General features: G+C 44.6%; 1 protein-coding gene across 1 annotated transcript in view; it reads right to left on the bottom strand.

Moving 5' to 3' along the window:
• The window catches only part of WASF1 (WASP family member 1), a 183651-nt gene that overhangs the window by 39983 nt on the left and 120290 nt on the right, over window positions 1-23378 (bottom strand). The window contains exon 3 of the mRNA XM_074988818.1: window positions 4264-4398. Within this exon, the coding sequence (XP_074844919.1) occupies window positions 4264-4398 (135 nt within the window). The remainder of the gene's footprint in view (window positions 1-4263; window positions 4399-23378) is intronic.

Below are 23378 nucleotides of genomic sequence, written 5' to 3'. Positions count from 1 at the left end.
GTACCCCAAGCTTTCTTGCAAAATACTGCCAGATACTTCTAGCCCAAAGAATGAGTAACCAATACTGAGCTGCCATTTGGGTCATGTTGCATTACCATAAAACTGAGGGACTAGCACTCTACAACCCCTGTTTTATTTAACTGCAACATTATTTTAGTTCCTTGACAGTGTGGTTGAGCAAATATATGCAAGAATATATGCAGTATTGTCAAAAAAACTGTAGCATTTTGGGCTAACTATTATAATAATCTTTCTCTCAATTCTCTGACAACAAACAGTCATTAGTGCCTAGTATATAAGCCTATAACTGAACCTGTCAAAGGTCATTCGTGCACAAAAGTATGAATATCCATCTCACTACTGTGTAATAACTTAAGAACATCAACTCTGTTAAACAAAATGGGCCCTGCATATTTTTCTGAAATTGAAGAGTTTACTACATCTGCACACACTTAATTTTCCCAGTTACATTTTAAACCAGTAAGTGGACTGCCAAGAGTAAACATGAACATGACATACTTCCCATCACATTTGTTAGAATATTTTAGTTGCTCGCTATTTGCTACACAACACAAAAAGATTTCTTTTGTTATCTAATCATTGTAAGCACAGTCCTCCACTTTTAAATAAGGGAGATGTGTTTGGTTTACTCTCTGCCGTCAAGAGACCTGGAGAATGTCAGAGCTACCCATAGGCAAGTCATGAACTTGTGGAACACCAGCAGTGATTCTGTGGGCAGGTGCTTTTAACTCTGTTATAAAACTAATGCCACACATCACAGAATCAACAACTCACCTTTCCTGTGTTTAGTTTTTATTAATACTAAATTAACAACATAAAATTCATTTCAGACCTTCCTGCTGTATTTCTCAATTCCTAGGATTCCTATGTTAGGACTGCTCAGCCACCCCGCTATCTCCTCTTTCTAAAGTTACTCCCACCTCTCCTATATCCAGGTCAGTTACACTGAATTCAGAAGAGTACATTTAACATTTCACAGAAGAATAAATCCCTCCTAATATGGTCTGATGGAGCAAACAATCTCAGTGCTGAAGAACTTGATATTTTCCACAAGACTAGGTTCCACAGTATGAGCCCAGTATGCATGTTAGCCTAATACACATGTTTTGGAGATCTGGGGTATTTTTTCCTAGCTTAACAAATCAGGTCAACCAAATATTCAGACTCTCTTGCTTTACAAGAGCCAAAAGACTGAGCTGATGGGCCAGTCCATCCATTTTAGCAACTGCTAGTCCCACAAAGAGAATCTTGATCACAAGGGCTATGTGGGGCTTTTCAAAAGGACCCCGGCAACTTTGAAATCCCCTTATTCCTAACTTCGAAATTCCCCTTATCCCTCACAGGAATAAGGGGATTTCAAAGTTGCTGGGGTCCTTTCGAAAAAGAGCCCTGCCTGGACGAGCCGCACGGCGGTGAGCCGCGTCAATTTCAAAGTGCCATGGCTGCCGGCATTCTAATGAGGCGCTGAATATGTATTTCAGCGCTTCATTCGTAAACTTCGAAATGGCCATGCAAAGTTTTGGGCTAGCGTAGACATAGCCCTTGTGATCAAGATTCTTTTTGTGGGACTAGCAGTTGCTAAAATTGATGGACAGGCCCATCAGCTCAGTCTTTTGGCTCCTTGTAAAGCACCAGAGTCTGAATATTTGGTTGATCTGATTTATTAAGCTAGGAAAAAATACCCCAGATCTCCAAATCCTATGAGCAGATAGGAATAAGGGGATTTCGAACTTGCCTGGGTCCTTTCGAAAAGGAGCCCCGTCTGGATGAGCCACACGGTGGCAAGCCGCATCAATTTTGAAGTGCTGCGGCTGCCAGTATTCTAATGAGGCGCTGAATATGTATTTCAGTGCTTCGTTCGTAAACTTCGCAATGGCCATTTGCATGGCCATTTCGAAGTTTTGGGCTAGTGTAGACACAGCCAAGCTGTCTCAGCTTACCAGTATGTCCATTACTGAAAACAGGTTTTTATTTGTAAGCAGAATAGCTGTAATATTGTCCACCAGAACTGAAGAAAGCAGCACAATAAGAATGCAAAACTTCCTTGTACTTGTTCTAGTCTTGGAAAGTGAAGTTAAAGAAGTGTCAGAGTTCCTACATGATGCAACATGAATCCTCACTTTAGTGTAATTGACCTTTTCCATCCCCATGAATGTAGCTTTAATTGCAACTAATCATCCAGAACTAGAGCATCTTTTCTTTGAAAACTAGAATCTTATTATCTGAAGTTACATTCCAAAAATTGAAGGGGTCTGATTTGGGATTCTGAGATATTTTATGTCTGTTTGGCTGTCTAGACTGAAGGCTTCTGTCAACAAAACATCTGTTGACAGAAGTTTTGTCGGCAGAACACGCATTCAGACTGCAGATCTCTTGGAAGACATCTGCTGGTTGGGAGCATTCTCTTGACATCCCTGTACACCTCATTCCATGAGGAAGAGGGATGTCTCGACAGAGGGTGATTTTCTGACATTTGGCTTGTTGTGGATATTTTTGTTTGGTCAAAAAGGAACTGCAAATTGGGAACTACAGAATTCTGTGTATCTTTACAGGTTACACAATCTGCTGTCTTCAAAAGGTTCAGTTATTTTGGCTTCTTAGACAACTTTCAAAGCCCATGATTAAGTCTTGTAGTATGGAAAACTAGAGGATTTCAATCTTAGCATAGTCATACAGAACCTTTCCGGAGTACTAAATTCACTTAAACAAAAAGAAATAACTCCTAAATAAACATGGATTCACTACTTGTTTTCAGTAAAATATCACAAAGAGTTAACTGTTAAAATGTACTTCAATAAAATTACAAGAATACATGAAAGAAGAAGGGGAGAAAGGGGTGAAGGGGGACAGGAAAAAAACAAAGAGAATGCTGATTTGTCAATTTTTCACAATTTCAGAAAGGAGGGGGAAAAAACACAAAGACCCAAAAAGGTGGGAAAAAGATTCTCTAATGTCAAAGTAGTCCATTGAAGGTCAGCAGATGGTGGACAGAATGGGTGAGAAAAGAATGAGTGGGGATAGCTGTATTATGCCTGTTCTGGGTCGGATGTGTGAAAAAATCTTTGACAAACAGCTACAGTTCAAATTTCACCAGGAACTCAAAGCTGTGCACATTTTAATATAGAATTACAATGCATCAATTACTGGAGACCTTACTTATGCAAGAGTTTCTAAATCTCACTCATGGGCTATGTCTACAATAGCCAAAAACTTCAAAATGGCCATGCAAATGGCCATTTTGAAGTTTACTAATGAAGCGCTGCAATACATATTCAGCGCCTCATTAGCATGCGGGTGGCTGCGGCACTTCGAAATTGACGCAGCTCGCCGCCGCGCAGTTCCTCCAGATGGGGCTCCTTTTCAAAAGGACCCCAGCTACTTCAAAGTCCCCTTATTCCTGTGAGCAGATAGGCTAGCGTAGACACGGCCGTGAAGGTGAAAACTGAATACAGAGTTGCTCAGAGAATTTGGTTTAATACTCAATAAAAATGAAAACATAATAAAACATAATAAATAAGAATACCATGTCACACTTATATGGCACATTAACTGTGTCTACACATGAATTCCCCCTTCAAAAGAGGAATGTAAATGAGGGAAATTGGAAATGCAAATGAGGTGGTGATTTACATATCTCATGCTTCATTTGCATAATCTCTTTTCAGACGAGATTCTTTCAAAATAAAAAAAACAGTGTAGGCATGGCTTTCGAAAACAAACCACATCTTTGAAGGAACCCTTATTCATAACTTTTTATTAGGAATCAGGGTGCTTTAGAAGACAGGGTTTATTTTCGAAAGAGCCCTGCCTACACTGGTTTTTTTCTTTTGAAAGAATCTCTTCTAAAAAGAGATTATGCAAATTAAGTGAGATTTGTAAATCAGTGCCGCATTTGCATTTCCAATTTCCTTCATTAGCATTCCTCTTTCAAAGGAGGACTGCAAGTGTTGACACAGCTCTTCTGTCTAAGAAGAGACAATAGAAACAATAGACACAAGAGACAATAGAAACAATAGGTGCTGAGCATCCAGGTATCAAAATTTTGGGCTGAATGACTTGCTCAAGATCAGATAGGAAATCTGTGGCAGGACCAGAAGGAGAAGTGGCACCTCTCAAGTCTCACTCTTCTGCCTTAATGCCAAAATCATCCCTCTTTCTATTTTGTGCATCATTTTATTTATAGCACATAGTTAATACTCTTCAATGTAAGCATCACAGAGTCACACGTGGAAGTAAACTTACATTCTTCTTCCTTTGGATCAAGTTGTGTAACACTGACAGATAAACGGTCCACACGTTCTTGTAAGGAATTAACCCTGAAGGAGAAGCTATGTGCTTCATTGAAAAGCTCACCAAATATATCTTCAGCATATTTACCTGCAATGGAAAAAGTTGGAAAATAAGAATTCAAGAATGCCACAAGTGATCCAAAATGAGTGCTTTTTTAAAATATTATCTTTTGAATTACTGTTATGTTAAAAAGATTACTTTTAATAGCAATAGGGGTTAAATACGCAAAACTTAACAAAACTGTAATTACTGATTTCATTAAGAATGTTAGATGAAAGGAAACAGAGAAGCAAAAGAGATTTTATTTAACTGATAATTTTATTTATTAAAACTGATATTGAGATACCCAATGCAATAATGTACATAGCTGGCTTGAACTGAAGTAGCTACCACAATATTTGTGGAGCAGGGATATTATCTAAGAATATATCCCTCAAAGGCTATATCTATGCTTGCCCCCAATCAGGGTGATGGAAGATTACTACTGAAGTGTTGCAATGCATATGCAGCACCTCATTAGTAATCTCTCATCACTCTGATTACCATGCCTCCTTCAGAGAACAGGGCAAGTGTAGACAGCCTAACCAGGGTAAGTATAATTAAAAAGTACTAAAGTAAACTTGACATTTACATAATGTGACAAGTTTTCATAAACAGAAACCCAGGTATTTAGTTTCAACAGAATTTGAATTAGATCATTAAAATATTTATTTATTCTCCTCCTTTGAGTGCTCAGAATTGTAGAAACTGACCAACGCACACTGAGTCAATAGATTTCAGTAGCCATAGACCCTTCCCTAATAACAGAACCTATAGCCAAGTATCATATGGAAAAATGCATGACAAAATTCTCCATATATTTCTGCTACTCCTCATCTGTCCTAATACCTGCACCACTTCTACATCTTAAGACTGTCCTGAGCAGAGAATGCTAGCTACTACAAATATACCAGAGGTGGGTCACATTTTCTGAAGACCACAGCTTAGTCCTCTGCTCTGTTTATGACTAATTCCATCTAAAACTTGGTTTTAATTGAATGTCTTTAAACTCTGAAGGGTTCATTTTCTATCATATGCATGTGTAGCAGGGTAAGTTATTTAAAGATGTGAGCCATAAAGAACAAATGGACATATGTATTTCATATGAAAAGTTTGTTCTTTTAAGATTACTTGACAAGCATAAGCCCTATAGACTTCCAAATATCTGATCTTTATAAAATCACCAAAATGTAGGACTGAAAGGAACCTTGATAGGTCATCTAATCTAGTCCCCTTCACTTAGACACAATTCAGTATTATCTAGGCCATCTGTGAGAGGTGCTTATCTACCTTGTTCTTAAGAACTTTTAATGCTGGAGATTCCAAACCCCCACACACTCGCATCCCTCAGACTGTTTGTTCCAATGCATAACTCTCCTGATAATTAAGAAGATTTTCATATCTAACCGAGATCTTCCCTGCAGCAATCTGAGATCATTACTTTTTATCCAATCCACAATGGTTAGGGAGAACAATTGATCACCCTCCTCTTGATAACAAGTATCAGAGAGGCAGCTGTGATAGTCTGTATCTTCAAAAACAAGAAGTCCTGTGGCATTTTATCTATCTCTGGGTCTATAAGGTGCCACAGGACTTCTTGTTGCTCTTTATAACAATCTTCTATGTATTTGAAAACTGTTATCAGGTACTCTTCATTCTTCTCTTCTCCAGACTAATATACCACATATTTTTCAATTTTTCCTCACAGATCATATTTTCTAGACCCATAATCATTTTTCTTGCTCTCCTTTGGACTTTCTTTAATTTGTCTGTCTCTCTCAAATCATGGCACCCAGAACTGGACACAGTACTTCAAATGAAGACTTATCAGCGTTCAGCAGAGTCTAAGAATTACTTCTTTTGTCTTGCTAATACATCCCAGAATAATCATTTCATTTTAAAATAATATTAAATTGTAGATTCCTATTTAGTTTGTGGGCTACTATCACTCTTTCCTCTGCAGTCATTTCCTACTTTGTATTTGCTCAATCCATTATTCCTTCCTAAGTGAAGTACTTCACATTTGTCATTACTGAATTTCACTCGATTTATGTCAGACCATTTCTCTAGTTTGTGAAGATCGTTTTGAGTTCTATGCCTGCCCTCAAAAGTGCTTACTTTCCCTCACACCCCACCAAGATTGGTATCATCTGCAAACTTTATAAGAAGTGTTCTCTTTATGCCATTATAGAAATCATTTATGAAGATATTGAATAGAACAGGACTCTGAACAGATCTGTTTGGGACCACACTCACTATGCCCTTTCAGCTTGAATATGAACCTTTGATAACTACTCTGAGTATCCTTCTCCAAACAGTTGAGTGCACATTTTATGGTAGTTCTTCTAGGTTATATTCTTCTAGTTTCTTGTGTAGAAATCTATGTACTATTACAGACTTGTTGCAAAAATGTAGCCTTTTTTGTCCAGCAGACATTAAAATTCTAGCAAATTTATTTTATTTTTCTCGTAACCAACTGCTGATTGGAATTTAGGTGTCTGGAGGTGGAAAGCTAGTAAACCATTCCTCTGCTCTATTTAGTGAGTAATTCCATCTCAAACTTGGTTTTAGTTGAATGTATTTAAACTCCAAAGAGTTTGTTTTCTATCATATGCATTTGTAGCAGGGTAAGTTATTTAAAGATGTAAGCCATAAAGAACAAATGAATAATTCAAACAAACTGTATGACATCTATATCATAGAATGACTCCATTTATTACAGATAATGTACACTGACACAGTATTTAAATGTTTGCTTCAGCTGGTTAAGCACAGCTCATGGAATATTGAGAGGTATACAAATTAAAATGTTCTAAAAAAATCTAAAATATAAAACTTCATGTATAGAATAAAAAGTAAAATGCAAAGCTCTGAAACTCAAATATTTCCATTTAGTCAGAGTCTTTCTTTTTTTAAGGTTGAACAGTTTGTTTCATGTACATAATTTAAGTAGGTTCACAATTCACGTACCCCATTAATGAGCTCAAACTACAAATAAGCTCTATGACACTCTTTCTATAATGTTTTACACCATCACAAATATCATGTGTTAGTTTACAAACATTAGTTCTCATAGGACAAGTGATACAAAAGAACAATCTGGCAAGTTTACGGAGATTAATCCATAAAAGCACTGAACGCCTAGCAGATTATCTAAACATATTTGCCTAACTTCCCTGTTTTTCTACTTTTAGATGTATTTAACTAAAATGCCTTTTCCAAGCCAACCCAACCTTCCCAAAGAGAAAAACACCATTAAAGAATTTCAACAACATTCAAGGAACTAATTTACTCTTATCAGAATGACTACTGATTTATTATTTGTAGTACAATATCTACTTGTCTACATAATTTTATTTGAATACACCTTCGTATTTCAATGGCTGAAAAACACAGATATAAATAATGTTGGACAAAGACTTGACCAAACAAAATAGATCTATAATTAAAAATATAAAGGGGGTCACAGAAGTAACAGTTTCATAGGAACAGAACAGAGTACGGGTTGAAACTCTCCCGTGCGGCACCCTCTGGACCTGACTGGTGCCCGATGAGAGAATTTGCCAGCTGACAGGAGGTCAATGTTTTCTAGCACATTACTAACACTTCCACTGCTTATTGGGCTGTTAGAGGACATTCAGGGGTAAATTACAGCTAAATAACAGCACAGAACACTGAAAGCTAGGACTGGTGGTTGTCAACAAACTTCATGGGACCTCTGGAAGCTTGGCCATACCCATGGTAAGTGGCCATCCAGCTATCTAAAATGATGATGGACTACAGAATTTGCCAGATGAGAGAGTTCTGGATTAGAAAGGTTCAACCTGTGCTACTTTTTGAGATTTGTCAATTAGTCAGCTCTTAAACCATTTAACGTGCTTTATTTATATTGTTTTGTGTTAATATTTTTATCAGTAACAAAATTCTCATTGACATATAATGGGCCCAATACTATTTCCCTTTATTTGTAGTAAATATCATAGAAAAAGAAGGAATTAAAAACCATTCTATCATGCATATGCATCTAGCCAATATGTTATAGTGTAGGAAATACACATCACATTGGGAACAAAGTGCTCGTTCAAGCAAAGTGTACTGATGTTTTACACAGTACAAGAAAAAGAATGTCAGCAAAATATGAGTGTCATAGTAATTATGTCTTTGTTGTGGCCACAGGATACCAAATTAGATGGACCAATAATAAGATATCCCTAAAGGAGATAGGAACATACATTTCCCCAAAGAAATTATTTCAGCATCTGTAGGAAGTTTATTTTAAACTGTGTCTGAAAAGGGCTTAATTGACTGGATACATGTTGTACATTTTCCAGTGTATCTTCATTCATGTGGAAATAAAAAAATACTTCAGCCCTGTAATACCAATGGCTTCTTTTGTGTTCATCACATTAGTATTTGTTTTCACAGCATAGGGTTTACATTGAAATTTTACACGTTTAGTCTTTGTTCTTAAGGGAGAAACGTATTATTCAGAACACCTCATTTCTACTTTCCTTTGCTCTGCCTTTACCTTCAAAAGGGCTATGCTATTCATGGTGACCCAGTCAGAGAAAGAAATTTGAATGTGGCTCCCAGTGAATCCTTTGCGGTTCTAGACCAAAATATTTTTCATCTAGTATCAGCAGGGAAAGATGAAGAACTTGTTTTAGGCCATGTTGAGTTTCAGTTGACAGCTTCTGGACATCTGCCAGGAGATGCTAGAAAAACTGGGCTAAGATTTAGTTTGATTGGAGGGAGACAGATCCCAAGCAAAGACGTAAAGAGAGATAAGGGATTCTGCATTAGCAGATTTTTAATATAGCATCTGACTTCACTTGTATTGTTTTCTTTTTAATTGTAAAGCATTTAGGCTGCTTTTGTAGATAAATGTTATTAATCTGTCCTCTTCTCAGTGTTCTGAGGAGGCTATGTATTTTTAAAGAGTGCAGACTGCAGATTAAGTTACAGTAGGGACTTTCAAAGAGCAAAATCAGGCTCTAAACTGCTGTCAAATCCACACAGTGAACACATTATAAAAAAAAAACACTGATCTTTCTGTTGTTGTGATCTTATGGATAACGTACAGCAACCCAAGGTTAAAAGAACTAGATCTGTGATTTTATTTTGATTGATGTCACTTTAAGAAGGTGCTTTGTCGCTCTACTTTTTCATAGTGATCCTGAAAAAGTTGTGCTTCAGTTGTGCTTCAAACATAGGTATTTGCAAGATTGGACTTGATGACCTCTTGAGGTCCCTTCCAGTTCTAGTATTCTATGATTCTATTATTTGCATGGATGCATTTAAAAAACGTTCACATATGTGATGATGGTTTAGGGTAAGAAAGAAAAGGATTATTTTAACAACATGATTATTTTGGAATGTTATAGATGTCTGAAAACTGTGATCTTAATGATCTTTTTAAAAATATCCCATGTTACTAATTAATATATGGCAAAGTGTTAAAACTGGAAGAACTTTTCCGTGGATCCTGTGTATTTATTTGACCTTTCAATTAGAGCTGGATTCCAGACAAGTGACTTCCATTAAGTTTTAGAATTTATTTGGGGAGAGCTATTGGAAACCACAAAAGCCAGGTCTTTGCTACCTGATACAGGTCTGGCAGAGTACTCCTATTGACTCATAAGTAGCAAGCACTTGAGGTGGTGCTAAGTGCTTGCAGGAGGAAGACATTATTTGCAAGCTCTTTGAAGCAGTGATTTGTTTGCAAATTTGGAAGCCATGAGTTCATATATTCTGGGGCTTCTCCTACGAGTTTGAGTTGGTGACATGAATAATGTGAAAATTTCAAACCAAGAGAACTTTACATGTTTCCATAGGGCTCTTTGCACTTGTACAGCTTAGGTTCTCAACACTCATTTAAAATACAGGCAAACCCTGGTTATCTGACACCCTGTTAACCATCACTCCATTTTTATATACGTTACATATACATTGCTAGGTATACCTCCCTCTTATACAGAATATTTGATTATCTGGTAACTTTCCAGTCCCAAGGCTGCAGGATATGAAAGCGTTTACTGTACTGTAAAAAATATTACATCTCATCTTGCAGAAATCTTTCTTTTAGAGGTGCTGAATTAGGAAGAGATTATTCCCCCATCCACCCACCCACCATCCACCAAAGCAGATACAAACTGCCTGTGTGCAACAATATCACCAGGAATCTAGTGTTTATACCGTTACAACTACTGTATTTTGTCAGGCTCAAGCTCTCCTACTATTCTGGATCTCCATAAGATCTCCATAATTTACTTTCTCCTAAGACCACTACACTTACTCACGTGCAACCTAGGCTACGTCTACACGTGAAGCCTATATCGAAATAGCTTATTTCGATGTAGCGACATCGAAATAGGCTATTTCGATGAATAACGTCTACACGTCCTCCAGGGCTGGCAACGTCGATGTTCAACTTTGACGTTGCACAGCCCAACATCAAAATAGGCGCAGTGAAGGAACGTCTACACGCCAAAGTAGCACACATCGAAATAGGGATGCCAGACACAGCTGCAGACAGGGTCACAGGGCGGACTAGCGCTTCTGGGGCAACAGCTCCCTTAAAGGGCCCCTCCCAGATACACTTAGCCTGCACAGCACGCGGTCTGAGGAGCCATAGGCACACAGACCCCGGGCGCCGCAGTCATGGACTCCCAGCAGCAGCAGCAGCAGCAGCAGCAGCAGCCAGAGGTCCACCCAGCCCTCCCGGCAGGAGGCAGGAGGCATGCCATGCAGGAGGCAGCTGAGCACCTCCTTGCTACACCGGAGGAGAAGCTGCCCCCAGGGCACCAGGGCTCAACCCCCAACCCTGCAGCACCCCGCCCCTACACCCGCCTCACACACCGGCAGCTGTGGAGCTACCCCACCAGCACCGACTGGTGGGAGCGGCTGGTGCTTGGGGAGTGGGACGACGACCGCTGGCTCAGGAACTTCAGGATGAGCCGGCAGACATTTATGGAACTGTGCCAGTTGCTCACCCCCGCACTCAGGCACCAGGACACCACCATGCGGCGTGCCCTCACAGTGGAGAAACGGGTCGGCATCTCTGTCTGGAAGCTGGCCACTCCCGACAGCTACCGATCCGTGGGGCAGCAGTTTGGTGTCGGCAAGGCCACCATCGGGGCTGTCCTCACGGAGGTAAGAGAACCCACAGGGGGAGGGCAGGGCGGGGAGGGGGGCCCGGGCAGAGGAGGGCAGGGGAGGGCAGAGGAGGGCAGGGCAGAGGAGGGGAGGGCAGGGCAGGGCCACGCACACCCTGCTCACCCCTCATTGGTGCTGTCCCATGTGCTTTCCCTGCAGGTTGTGCGTGCCATCAACGCCATGCTCCTGCACAGGCTCGTGAGGCTGGGGGACCCAGATGCCACCATCGTGGCCTTTGCCACCCTGGGCTTCCCCAACTGCTTCGGGGCTCTGGATGGGACTCATATCCCCATCCGCGCTCCGCATCGCAGTGGAGGACGATACATGAATTGCAAGGGCTACCATTCTGTGGCCCTCCAGGCCTTGGTGGACAGCCGGGGACATTTCCAGGACATTTATGTGGGCTGGCCTGGCAGCACCCACGACGCCCGGGTTTTCCGGAACTCGGGCCTGTGCCGCCGGCTGGAGGCGGGGACCTACATCCCCCAGCGGGAGATCCCTGTGGGGGACACCACCATGCCCCTCTGCGTCATCGCAGAGGCGGCATACCCCCTCTGGCCCTGGCTCATGCACCCGTACACGGGCCATCTCTCCGCTAGACAGAAGCGCTTCAACCAGCGCCTGAACCACGCGCGCCGGGTGGTGGAGCGCTCATTTGGCCGCCTGAAAGGACGCTGGAGATGTCTCCTGACCCGCCTGGATGCGGGCCCCAACAACATCCCCCTGATTGTGGGTGCCTGCTGCGCCCTGCACAATTTGGTGGAGAGCAAGGGGGAGGCCTTTTTCCAGGGCTGGGCTGTGGAGGCCGGCAGGGCCGACATGCAGCCACCTGCTGCCCCCAGTCGGGTCCGGGAGGCCCTGCGGGCCCACTTCGACGATGAGGCCGTGGGGTGAACTCTGCCAGGCCCCCCCACTGCCCGCCCCTTCCTCCACCACACTCCTGCCCCAACGCCCACACCATGAAGCACCCAACCGCAACCCCCCTCCCACTTTTCCTGGACAAATGACAGCACGCATTTGTGGCTGAACTTAAAAGTGCTTTTTCTTTGAGAACTTTTTTTTTTAACTATAAATATATAAAAGAACAAACTATATACAACGTGTGGAACCAAAGTAATATGTACAAATAAAACAATAGTAAGAAAAAAGTGTGCTCAGTAATAAAAAGAAAACCAGGGAGGATAAAGGGGAGAACTATTTACATGGGGGGGACGGGGCAAACGGGGGGCACAAAATAATAAGTCCCAACTATATACAAGGGGGGGGCCACGTCCCGGGCCCCTCGCCCCTAAAGTCCGGCACTGGGCGTGGGTGGCCGGGAGCCCCGACGCGGCCGCAGCCCTGTCCGGGGCTGGCTGGGGGCGGGGCGGACCGGAACATATGCCCGGCGAGTCTCAGCTGGCTCCAGGGGTCCCTTGGCGCTCCGGCCCTCGGCGGTGGGTGGCGGGGTGACGGCGGATGGGACGGCGACGGGCGGAACAGCTGGTGGTGCGGCGGGTGGAGCAGGCACATCGGGCGCTGCGGCGGCCGGCGCGGCATGGGGGGCCAGGTAGTCCCCCAGGCGGTTGAAAGTCTCCATGTAGGCCCCCATGCCTCTTGGCGCCAGGCCAGCGCCCGCAGCTGCAGGTGCTACTCCGTGACCTCCAGCTGCCGACGGTGGATGGCCAGCAGCTGGGGGTCCGTTGCCATCAGCTGGTAGTGGCGCGGGGTCCGCCGTCTAGCCCGCCGTGGGGCCGGTCAGTCCTCGGCTGAGGGGCTTGCCTGGAGCGATGGCCCCGGAGGGCTCTCCAAGACCACTGATGCCTCGCCGGCGCTCTCTTCCGGTCCTTCTGATGGTGCAGGTGCAGGACACAGGAGAGGAGGAGGGGAAGAAGAATGGAGACAGGCGTTAGTGTGGGCTCCGAGCCGTGGCCTTTGTCCCCCCAGCCCTGTGCTGCAGGTTCCCCATCCCTGTCCCCGGGAGATGCTGCTGTGATGGATGGGGTTCAGGGGTCCCCCTGCACTGCACCCCGTCCCCTGGTGGGAGCGACTCTCACTTCACTCCGCAGGGTCTGACGGGAGAGGTTTCTTAGGCCACAGATGCCCAGTTTCTCCCAGGAGTGAAAGCACCAGCTGTCGGAAGAGCCAGTCCTTCCAACCCGTCGTGGGGAGAAGACCCCAAGGGGTGCCCCTCGGGGATGCAGCTTTCCCCCACTTCAGGCTGGCTGCCTTCCAGATCTCCCTTCCCCTAGCCTCTACCTGTGGCCCCCGCCCTCCCCCCCCATTCTAAGCCAGCTCGGCTCCTCCCTCCTGTTTGTTCAGGGCAGAGGTGTCACCTGCCAGCTGAGCCCAGGATCATCCTTTGCCCCTGGGAGCTATTCGGCTCTTGTTGCTCATATCTAGCCTGTCTCCCTTTTGCACTCCCCCCACTCCATCACATGCTGCTGCTGCTGCTGTTGCTGCGGGGTGTCCCACCCACTCCTCCCGGGGGCCCCTCGAGGTTCCGCTCCCCCCTGGCCCGGGGATGGGGCATGGCACTGTCGTGCGGGGTGGTGGGGGGCAAGGGCTGATGCACTGATGTGAGGGACATGGCCCTGCTGTCCTTGGGGCCATGGCCATGTGAGCATGTGGGGGGCCCTGGACACATATCTATTACCCCCACCCCTCAAGCCCAGGGGTGTACACCAGAGGGGGGTACCTACCTGTCGGTCCACTCCCACGATCTGGAGATCCCCAGGGGGCGGAGGCCTGGCTGCTGCTCCGGGATGGCAGGAGGAGGATCTGCAGCCCGGATTCTGTGGAGGAGGAGCCCCCCTCCTCCTCCTCCTGCCGCGATGTCCCGGGGGTGGGCTCCGGGGGGGGCCCCCGGGGTGCGGGGCTTACCTCCGGGGCGGACTCCGGCTGCAGGGCCTGCTGGTGCTCATCGGCCGGAGTATCAAGGATGGCCGGAGGGGAGGAGGTGTGCCGGGGGCCCAGGATGTCCCTGAGCTCCCCGTAAAAGGGCAAGTGACAGGGGCGGCCCCAGATCGGGTGGCCGCATCCCGGGCTTGGGAGTAACCCTGCTGCAGCTCCTTCACCTTACTCCTGACGTGATCAGGAGTGCGGGCAGTGTGACCCCGGGCAGCCAGGCCGTCGGCCAGTGGAGCGAACGCATCCACGTTCCGCCTTTTGCTCCCCATTACCTGGAGCACCTCCTCCTCGCTCCAGAGCCCCAGCAGGTCCCGCAGCTCGGCCTCCGTCCAGGAGGGGCCCTGCTGCCGCTTGCCAGCCTGGCTGCCCGCCTGGCTGGGCTGGCTGCCCTGGCTCCCCTTGGGGGGGGTCCCCTGGGGGCGCTGGGGGGGCTGCCGGGCAGCCATCGCAGGTGGGGTGGCTGGTTTGGATGGCTGAGGGACGTGCAGGCTGGCCGCTTGTCTGGGCTGCCGCTTGCATGTTCCCTCAGCTTCCTGCACAGGAAGGGAGGGGGAGGGGACCATTAAGGAGCCGCTCCACGCGGCCACCATTGAGCTGAGGGGCTGGAGAGAGCGTCTCTCAACCCCTCAGCTGATGGCCGCCAAGGAGGACCCCGCAATTTCGACATTGCGGGACGCGCAACGACTACACGGTCCCTACTTCGACGTTGAACTTCGAAGTAGGGCGCTATTCCTATCCCCTCATGGGGTTAGCGACTTTGACATCTCGCCGCCTAACGTTGAAGTTAACTTCGAAATAGCGCCCGACGCATGTAGCCGTGACGGGCACTATTTCGAAGTTAGTGCCGCTACTTCGAAGTAGCGTGCACGTGTAGACACGGCTCTAGACTGATTTGTGCACAGTCCCACACAGATCTGAAGTTTGTTGGTATTATAAAGTTACTAAAAAATTAAACGTTAAAAAGTCAACTGTATGAAAGAGAAAAAAACATCAAGACATCAGGAAGTGTGACAGTATTGTATTTTATCTATAAAGTTTTAAATTAATACCCTAATTTCAAGTGGATTGTGAGAACATGAGTGACACTAAATGTTGTTGATACCATCATCATTTATCAATCTGGTTTTATACAAAACAAACACTTCCACATGTAAGTCAAGCACATGAAAGTTCTCCAGACCACTGCTGTTTATAATGTCTCATAGCAGAGGAGTTAAAGAAGACATGAAAAGCTGACTGGCATTTGTTTGCATAGCCAAAGTATATATCTCAAACTGTATCTGTGGCTCAGAAAGAAAATGTGTGAGATTGTAGCCAGACAGCCAGCCCCCTCTCAGACCAGCATTGCTGGGAACACAAGGGAGCCAAAACAACAGGGCACTTAACATAAATTCCAGCACAGCCTTTGAAGCTGTGAGAAGCACAGGTGTGCTGCTACAATGTGCCTCTGGGAACATATACAACGATTAGGCTCACAGCAGACAGAGAAGCTGTGACAGACATGGCTCTTAGCCCCTACTAAATAACGTGATGCACACACACCCACATCCTAGGTGGGAAAATATTTACCCTAATAAAAGAATGTCCAGTAGTCGAAACTTATTGTTTCTCTCCCTTGCAAGTGTAAACTACTCTTGCGAGAGCTGGCGTCGCCCAGACAGACCAGCCCCAATTTGGCATAAGAAAGGAGAAAGAGAATAAAGGAGTACAGAGGTATAAGTATGGGACCTACAGCACCATGATTTTTAAGTGCTTTTCACTATCTATCTGCTGGTCAGATAAGTGACAGCCTCCCAAGGCTTCTGCAGCTAAGAGGGTCCCTGAGCCTTGTCCCTTATTCGTCTTTCCGCGGAATTGAGTGACCGATCCTGGCTTGGCACCGCTGGAATCGAGAGATGCAAGGAGGGTAAGAAGCACCCACACCTGATCTCCTATCTTTAGTGTACACATATTTTGAAATAGAGCTCTATACTTTGTTTTCTTTCTTTGGGATTGTGGCTTCAGCTTTGTAACTTGTTTGTGTGTGTAACATCTATACATTTAAATAAGTAGGCACTAGCAATTTTGTAACCACATGATTAGAATCTAGTTTAATAAATTTTTGGTAACCATTTGTGCATAAGCCTGACTTGTTTCTCTGGTTTACTGTAAAGCAGCCAACACAATTAAAGAACCTCAGCCGTTTTGGCTATAAAGCCTGGCCATTAGGTGAGAGTACTAAGAGCCTAGCGTTGAGTTGTGCCGCCTCCACGGGGCAAACTCTTGGGGCGCCTGTCAGTCAATCCTGACTGCCCACTGCGAAGGAGCTCTGAGCTCTAGCAGTTAAAGTCACGGGTGTGGAAAGGCTCTTAGTGCTGCCATTGGGGCACCTGTCAGTCAGTGTTGACTGCCCACTGCGAAGGAGCTCTGAGCTCTAGCAGTTAAAGTCACGGGTGGTTAGGACCTTGGGGCATCCGTCAGCCTAGCCCGGGCTGCCCGCCGCGAAGGGACAGTGCGTCCTAGCGGTTAAAGTCACGGATGGTATAAAACGGGCATAGCTGGCACCTCACCAAACATCCTTGGCCATCGGCTAACAGAGATACACGTAATTCTAGGGCTTGTCTTCACTTCTCCAGAGTTCAACATTTCAGAAACTGATATCCTGTGGTTTGATTTAATGGGTCTAGTAAGGACCCGCTAAATCCACCACTGAGGGCCCCCTTGTCAACTCTGGTAGTCCACCAGGTCATGAGAAGTAAAGGAAGTTGACAGGAGAGTTCCTCCTGGTGACCTCCTGTAATGGGGACACTGCAAAAATTCAGCTTAAGATACATTGACTCCTGCTACATTATTCTCACAGCTGAAGTTGTGTAGCTTACATCAGCTCTCTCTGGTAGTATAGACATGCCCCATGGCATTAAAGCAGAGTAACAGAGAATGAGCATCAAAACTTCTTTATCGTAACTCCAAACTAAGGAAAACTTTTTGTTTTGAAAAGGCAGGACGGGGGGATAAGAAGCCATTCTCACACTACAAAAGATACAAATCATTCAGCAAATAATGTATCTCTTTCTATTTAAACACACCACTTAGAAATCCAGAAATAGATTACAACAGCAATCTTTTAAAACTCATTTTAAAGTTGCGTACATCTGTAAGACAGCATAGAAATTTGTAAAAGAAACATTTGACCTTTCCTGCAGCTACTGCTGAGCTCTAACATAAAACAAACCATTTAGGCTGAACTGATTAGGATAGTTTGTATATCTAAAGGTATCGGGTTATTTAGAGGGCCTATGGGTTTATTTTAACTACCTGACATTCTGAACCACTGGGTTATTCAGGAACATCATCCTTTTACGTAAGTAACAAAACATTACTTCCAGAGGTTATAAATTAATTGATAGACAGAAAAGGTCACTGGAATCACTTAGCCTGAGCTTCTCTAAAACACAGTCCATTACAGCTCCCCTAAGTGACTGCCTATATAGTGAAGTAGTGGATTTTACCACAAAGTATACAGTGTGATTAGTATGGGGGTTATTTACTTAGAAAGGGCAGAGACATGGGGGTTTAAAACAAAGCATTGGAACAAAGCATCACTGCTGGATAAATGTCTCCCCATTTGAAAAGTTTTTGCTAATGTCTTTTTGCTATTAGTGGCATCTCATCACATAATTTATGTAGCAGAGTGACACAATTGTCTTATGCAGCGCTTTGCTTCAGTGATATCACTTCATATGAATAACTTTGTGCACAAGTCACACAAACCTTTGTCCTTTGTTAGTATTTGGGTGGATTTTTTTATTTAATTTGTATATGAGATTACCTAGTAGAGGAACAGAATTTGCAGAGGCAATGTCTCCATGGGTATGATAACATAATAAATTATTTTCTGGATTTTAACAAATATGCAAGCAACAAGGAAGACTTCTGCTCTTGTGATTGGTTGCTATTTACTCTAAAATGTAAAGGAAGTATGAGGTTGAGATTAGGGGAAAATGTGATCTTTAAGTGCATCTTGATTACAGATAATGGGTGGTTTGGCAGTAATTTGAGTATCTCTGAAAATGGCAATATTCTCTGATCTCCAAGTTACTTGGTAATTGCTTTCATCACTTACTACACATAAAAAAATCCATGTTTTTGTAGATGATGAAGCCTTTTAAAAATTTCTAATTTGCTTCCTGTAAAAAGAAGCAGGATACTTTTTATGTGGTTTCTAAATCAAGTTCTTAAGACATTTTTGAAGACTCTTTCATAGGCTTTGAAACATCCAAAGTTGGGGTCAAGAGAATTTTCACTTTAGTAAATTAGGAAAGAAGAAAGCCCATTCTGAGCTTAGGCATCAGAGAGTCACCACCTTATTGTTCCCACCAATCACATTCTGCACCAAGTCTCAGCTAAAAGTTAACCTTGGTGCAGTTGATGAAGCCTTTTGAAAAAATTTAGTGTGCTGGCTCTTGTCTAGCAGAGCCCCATTCCCATTATATCTCCAGCTGTCACTGGCTGGTTGGCATGGTGGCTCGTGAACACAGGCAGGCACCAGCTGCTTAGAGTTCACTTCTGCTGCCCACCGATTGGCTTTTTAATGTGCTTCTCCTCTTACTGTCATCTCCCTGCTTTGTCCCTTCACCTCACAACTCCACTGCACTTGCCTATTACCCTCAATGGAGCACATCCTTCCCCCAGAACTGTAAAGAGAACCAGCCCTGGTCAGAATGCTTGTGCTTTAGTAGAATAAACCATCACAATTGCTGGTGGGGGCATTTTTGCCAGTTTGGAGCAATAGTGGATAAATGCTGGGATCCAAGATGAGATTCTCTGGGTTGACACTAGGCATCCCTTTATCCTGTTCACAACAGTGATGAACAATTGTGCTGACTTATGACACAGGTCAGCAAGCCCCACCATGCATGCCAAGAGTGGCATGCGAGCTGATTTTCATCGGCATACAAGGCAGGAGCTCAGCCATGCCCCTCCTCCCGCATGCAGCCAGGAGCTTGCTGAAAGCCTTGACGCCTGTGGATTAGCAAAAGACCAGCTAATGCTACCAACCACCACCTAAACGGTAAAGCTCTGCCTCTTAATATATTAATAAAGCTGTTGTAAGTAGTATTATTAGTGACTTTAAAATGTATCAGCAGCAATCAGACCATACACAGAGGTCAAAAGGTCAACTTTTGGCACTCTGCCTCAAAAAGGTTGCTGACACCTGACTTATGGAATAGCTGTGCTCTATCAATGTAGAAAACCAGACCCCATCTGATATCCAGAGTATGCAATCTGGGCTCCTCATCTGATGCATGAGGCTTCAGTCAGAGGACTGTTAATTAAATTTCCTCACCAGTGTGGAACTGGGAAACAATCTTGGGCAGAAAAGCAGGGTGTGCGTGCAGCTGGGCTTTGTAGAAGACCATAAAAAGCACCTCTGATGTGAGCACTGCAATCTCAGACAACTGCGTGGCCAAAGTTATAGCAACCAAGAAAGAGATCTTCCAAGAGAGAAGCAGAAAGGACCAACAAAACAAGGGTTTCAAAAAGGGGCCAATGAGTTTTAATAGCACAAGATTCAGGTCCCTTGAGGAACTGGGTCCCAGATGTGGGTACAGGTGCTCTAGACTCTTCAAGAACCATGGCATCATGGGACTGGTGAAGATGGACATGCCCTGAAGTGGAAGGTAGAATGCCAAAATGTCCAAATGTACTTCAAGTGCAGCAGACTGCTATGGTTCTGGGGTAGCAGATCCAGCCAGGGAAATAACTGCAGCAAGTCAGCCAATGGAAGACTCAGAAGCATGCAGAACCAGTACTGACAAGGCCATGCCAGGTCTATGACAATGAATGATGTTTTCTCTTGCTTTTTAGCAGGAATTTGTGGATCGGTGGCACCAGCAGAAAAGTGATTAGTGCTCCTGTCCTGACCAATGAAATCAGGAGGTCATCCAACAGGGATCCCTTGTCCTTGCCATATAGAGAACAGAACAAGTGACACTTCCTATTCTGCTGGACGTAAACAGGTCAACTGGGGAGTCCCCAGTGTTGACCACATCCGGATGGAGGGACCATTTGTGGTGAGGGGAGAAGGCCCTGCTGAGGTGATCTGTCAGTATATTTGGCTCCAGTTAGGTGGGCAGTCACCAGGTAGATGGCGTGCATCACATAAAATTTCAAGAGGCTGACTGCCTCTGAACACTGGGCCAAGGACCTGATACTGGTACGAGGACCCGGTACAGCCATATCGTCCATGAGGACCTGTATCACCTTGCCTTTTCAGTGGGTCAAAAAACACATCAGACCAGGTATGCTGACTTGAACTCCCTGATTTTGATATAACAGACTAGGTTATGTGGCAGCTAACAATCTTGGGTACTGAGTTTGCCCAGGGGGGCCCTGCGTGTCCAGATGTGACGCATCCAAAACCAGGGTGAGCAACACTGATTAGGTTGCAAAGGAAACTCCCCACATCACTGACTTAGAGCTAGTCACCACTTCAAGGACAAAGGGATGTAGTCTAGAACCATGATCACTCAGTTTAGGGGGTGATTGCTGGAAACACAGACCATTGCTAGCAATATCTGCAGGAGTCACAGATGAAGCCAAGTCATCCTGACCACATATGTGCATGCTGCCCTGTGGTCTATCAGCCACAGGCAAGCATGGGTTGCGATGATCAGATACCTTTTTATGTAGGAATGAGATCCACTGTGGCCTGGAAGTGCTTATGGAAGGAAGGACATGGCCTGCATGGAATTGAGAACTGCTCTGATAAGCTCTGTGTGCTGGACAAGCCTTAATGTGGACTTTTCTATGCTTTTTAATAGGCCTAAGTTGCTGCAGGTAGCAAGCATCAGATTGAGGCTACTCTGCACCTGTTCTGGAGACTGCCCTTGATCAACTAGTTGTCAAGATATGTAAATATAGTTCCATACATTTTGTGAACACCCTGGGGGCTGAGAACAAGCCAAAAAGTAGTGCTGTGAATTGGAAGTGGTGGACAGCCACTATGAAATGCAGGAAGTATTTGTGCCCTGAGAATACAGAGGCATGGAAGGAAGCATCCTTTAAATCGAGAGCTGTGTACCAGACCTCCGGATTCACAGAAGGGATAATGGAGGTCTGGGAGACCTAGCAGAACTTCAACTTTTGGAGATATTTGTTGATGCCAGGCAGGTCCAGGATGGGTCTTAACTCTCCCCCGCGCACACACACACTTGGCCTTTGGGATTAGAAAGTATCAAGAACAGAATCCTTTGCCTTTCATTTCCAAAGGAACTGCCTCCACAGCCCCCAGCTATTAGAGCTTATTGACCTCCTGAACCAGTAGTTGCTCAGAAAAGAGGGCCCTGAAGAGGGATGTGAAAGAGAGGTGGGTGGGAAGGAGGGCTTTCCACAGGTTGCAGAATGTAGTCTTTAGCTACTATGCCTAGGACCTAATGGTCCAATGTAACCTGCAATCAGGCTGAGAATTAGGCGGAGAGGTGGTTGAGGAAAGGATTGGAAGGATCCAGTCAGATGACTGAGGCATTGTTCTTGAGCACACCTTCAAAATGATTACTTTTGTCTGCCTGGGTGCTTAATGGGTCCGGGCTGAGCTAGTAAATAGAAGCATGAAAGGTGATGGCACCTAAATCCAGTGTCCTTTATTCTGCAGATCTCTAATGGGCTTGCCAAGGTCTCAACAGCGGTGGAGGCCAGAAGGACTTTCCAGACGACTACAGAATATGCATGCTGAACAAGTGACAGGGGGCCTTAGAATCCTTCAATGCATAAAGCCTGATATTCATCTGGTCAGAGAACTGTCCCATTCCATCAAAGGGGCGGTCCTGAATTGAGACCAATGTGACCTTGCTGCAAAGTCTGCCACATCCCATGCCATTGGCAGGGAGCATCTGCCAGCCTTGGTACCTTCCTCCACAAGAGGCCAAAAGCTTGAGCCTGACCCTGAAAAAAAAATCTTGTAACTTTCTAAGATTGTCCTCAAGAAATGTAGATTGGCTTTCAATTTTTTCTCCTGAATAAATCAAGTTTCTTGGCCTCCTTCTTAGGCCAAGGTGTAGAAGTGATAGGGACGTACTTATCTTTTTTGTTGGCTGCAGACACAACCAGCGTGTCCCAAGATGGGTGCATATTAAGATATTTGAAATGTTTTTTATTTTTCTCAGCCCATTTTCAAGTGGGGGGGATAGATGATGGGGTCTGCACAGTGCCTGAGCAATCTTGTCATGTACTGGTAGGAAGACTCAGGCTCAGGACCGGTTTAAATTTTGTGGGTCTGGGATGCTCCCTGCACCTCAAACTTACATTAACATAACTGATTGTTAATAAAACTTTTATTAGAAGTGGTGATTTCAGAGATCTATGTACCAGAATCCCTTGAAATCCTTGAGAGTAAATACGCATTCAGGTCCTGTAGAAAGTGCTGCTCCAGCCTGTTAGTTACTGGGTTCTGCTTATTTTGTATTTTTTTTTTCAGCTCTGTTTTAGTTCCCAAAAAAAGATACTAAGGGCTTGATTCAATGACCTCTGAAATCACTGAAAAGATTCCCATGGGGGTTTGGATTAATTCATTAGTTCTTATAATCTTAAAAGCCTTACATTCAGTAAGGTGGCTAATTAAACTGCAGTCACAGAAGGCATGCAGACCCATAAATACAAAGGGAACCAAGAAGAAAGGAAAAAAATATGGTTAAATAGCAAGGGTGCAAAAGGTTACTTCAGCAAAACAAACACCAATCAAAATAGAAATCTAAGACAAGTGAACCGGACAGAAAGATACAGAAATTATGGCACATAAAATCTAAGATCGAAATTAAGAATGCTAATAGATATTTTAAAAGAGCAATTAACCAAAGACTGCAGAGAAATAAAAATTCTTTAATGTCAGAAGCAGGAGGTCATGCTGGCTATGTCTACACTAGCCCCTGCCTTTACAAACGGGGATGCTAATGAGACACTTTGGGATATGCTAATGAGGCACTGCCATAAATATACAGTGCCTCATT

Source organism: Carettochelys insculpta, chromosome 3 (genome assembly GCF_033958435.1).
Source record: "Carettochelys insculpta isolate YL-2023 chromosome 3, ASM3395843v1, whole genome shotgun sequence".
Lineage (NCBI taxonomy): Eukaryota > Metazoa > Chordata > Testudines > Carettochelyidae > Carettochelys > Carettochelys insculpta.
The sequence above is the reverse complement of the archived record's forward strand: the minus strand, read 5'-3'. Positions and strand labels throughout refer to the sequence as shown.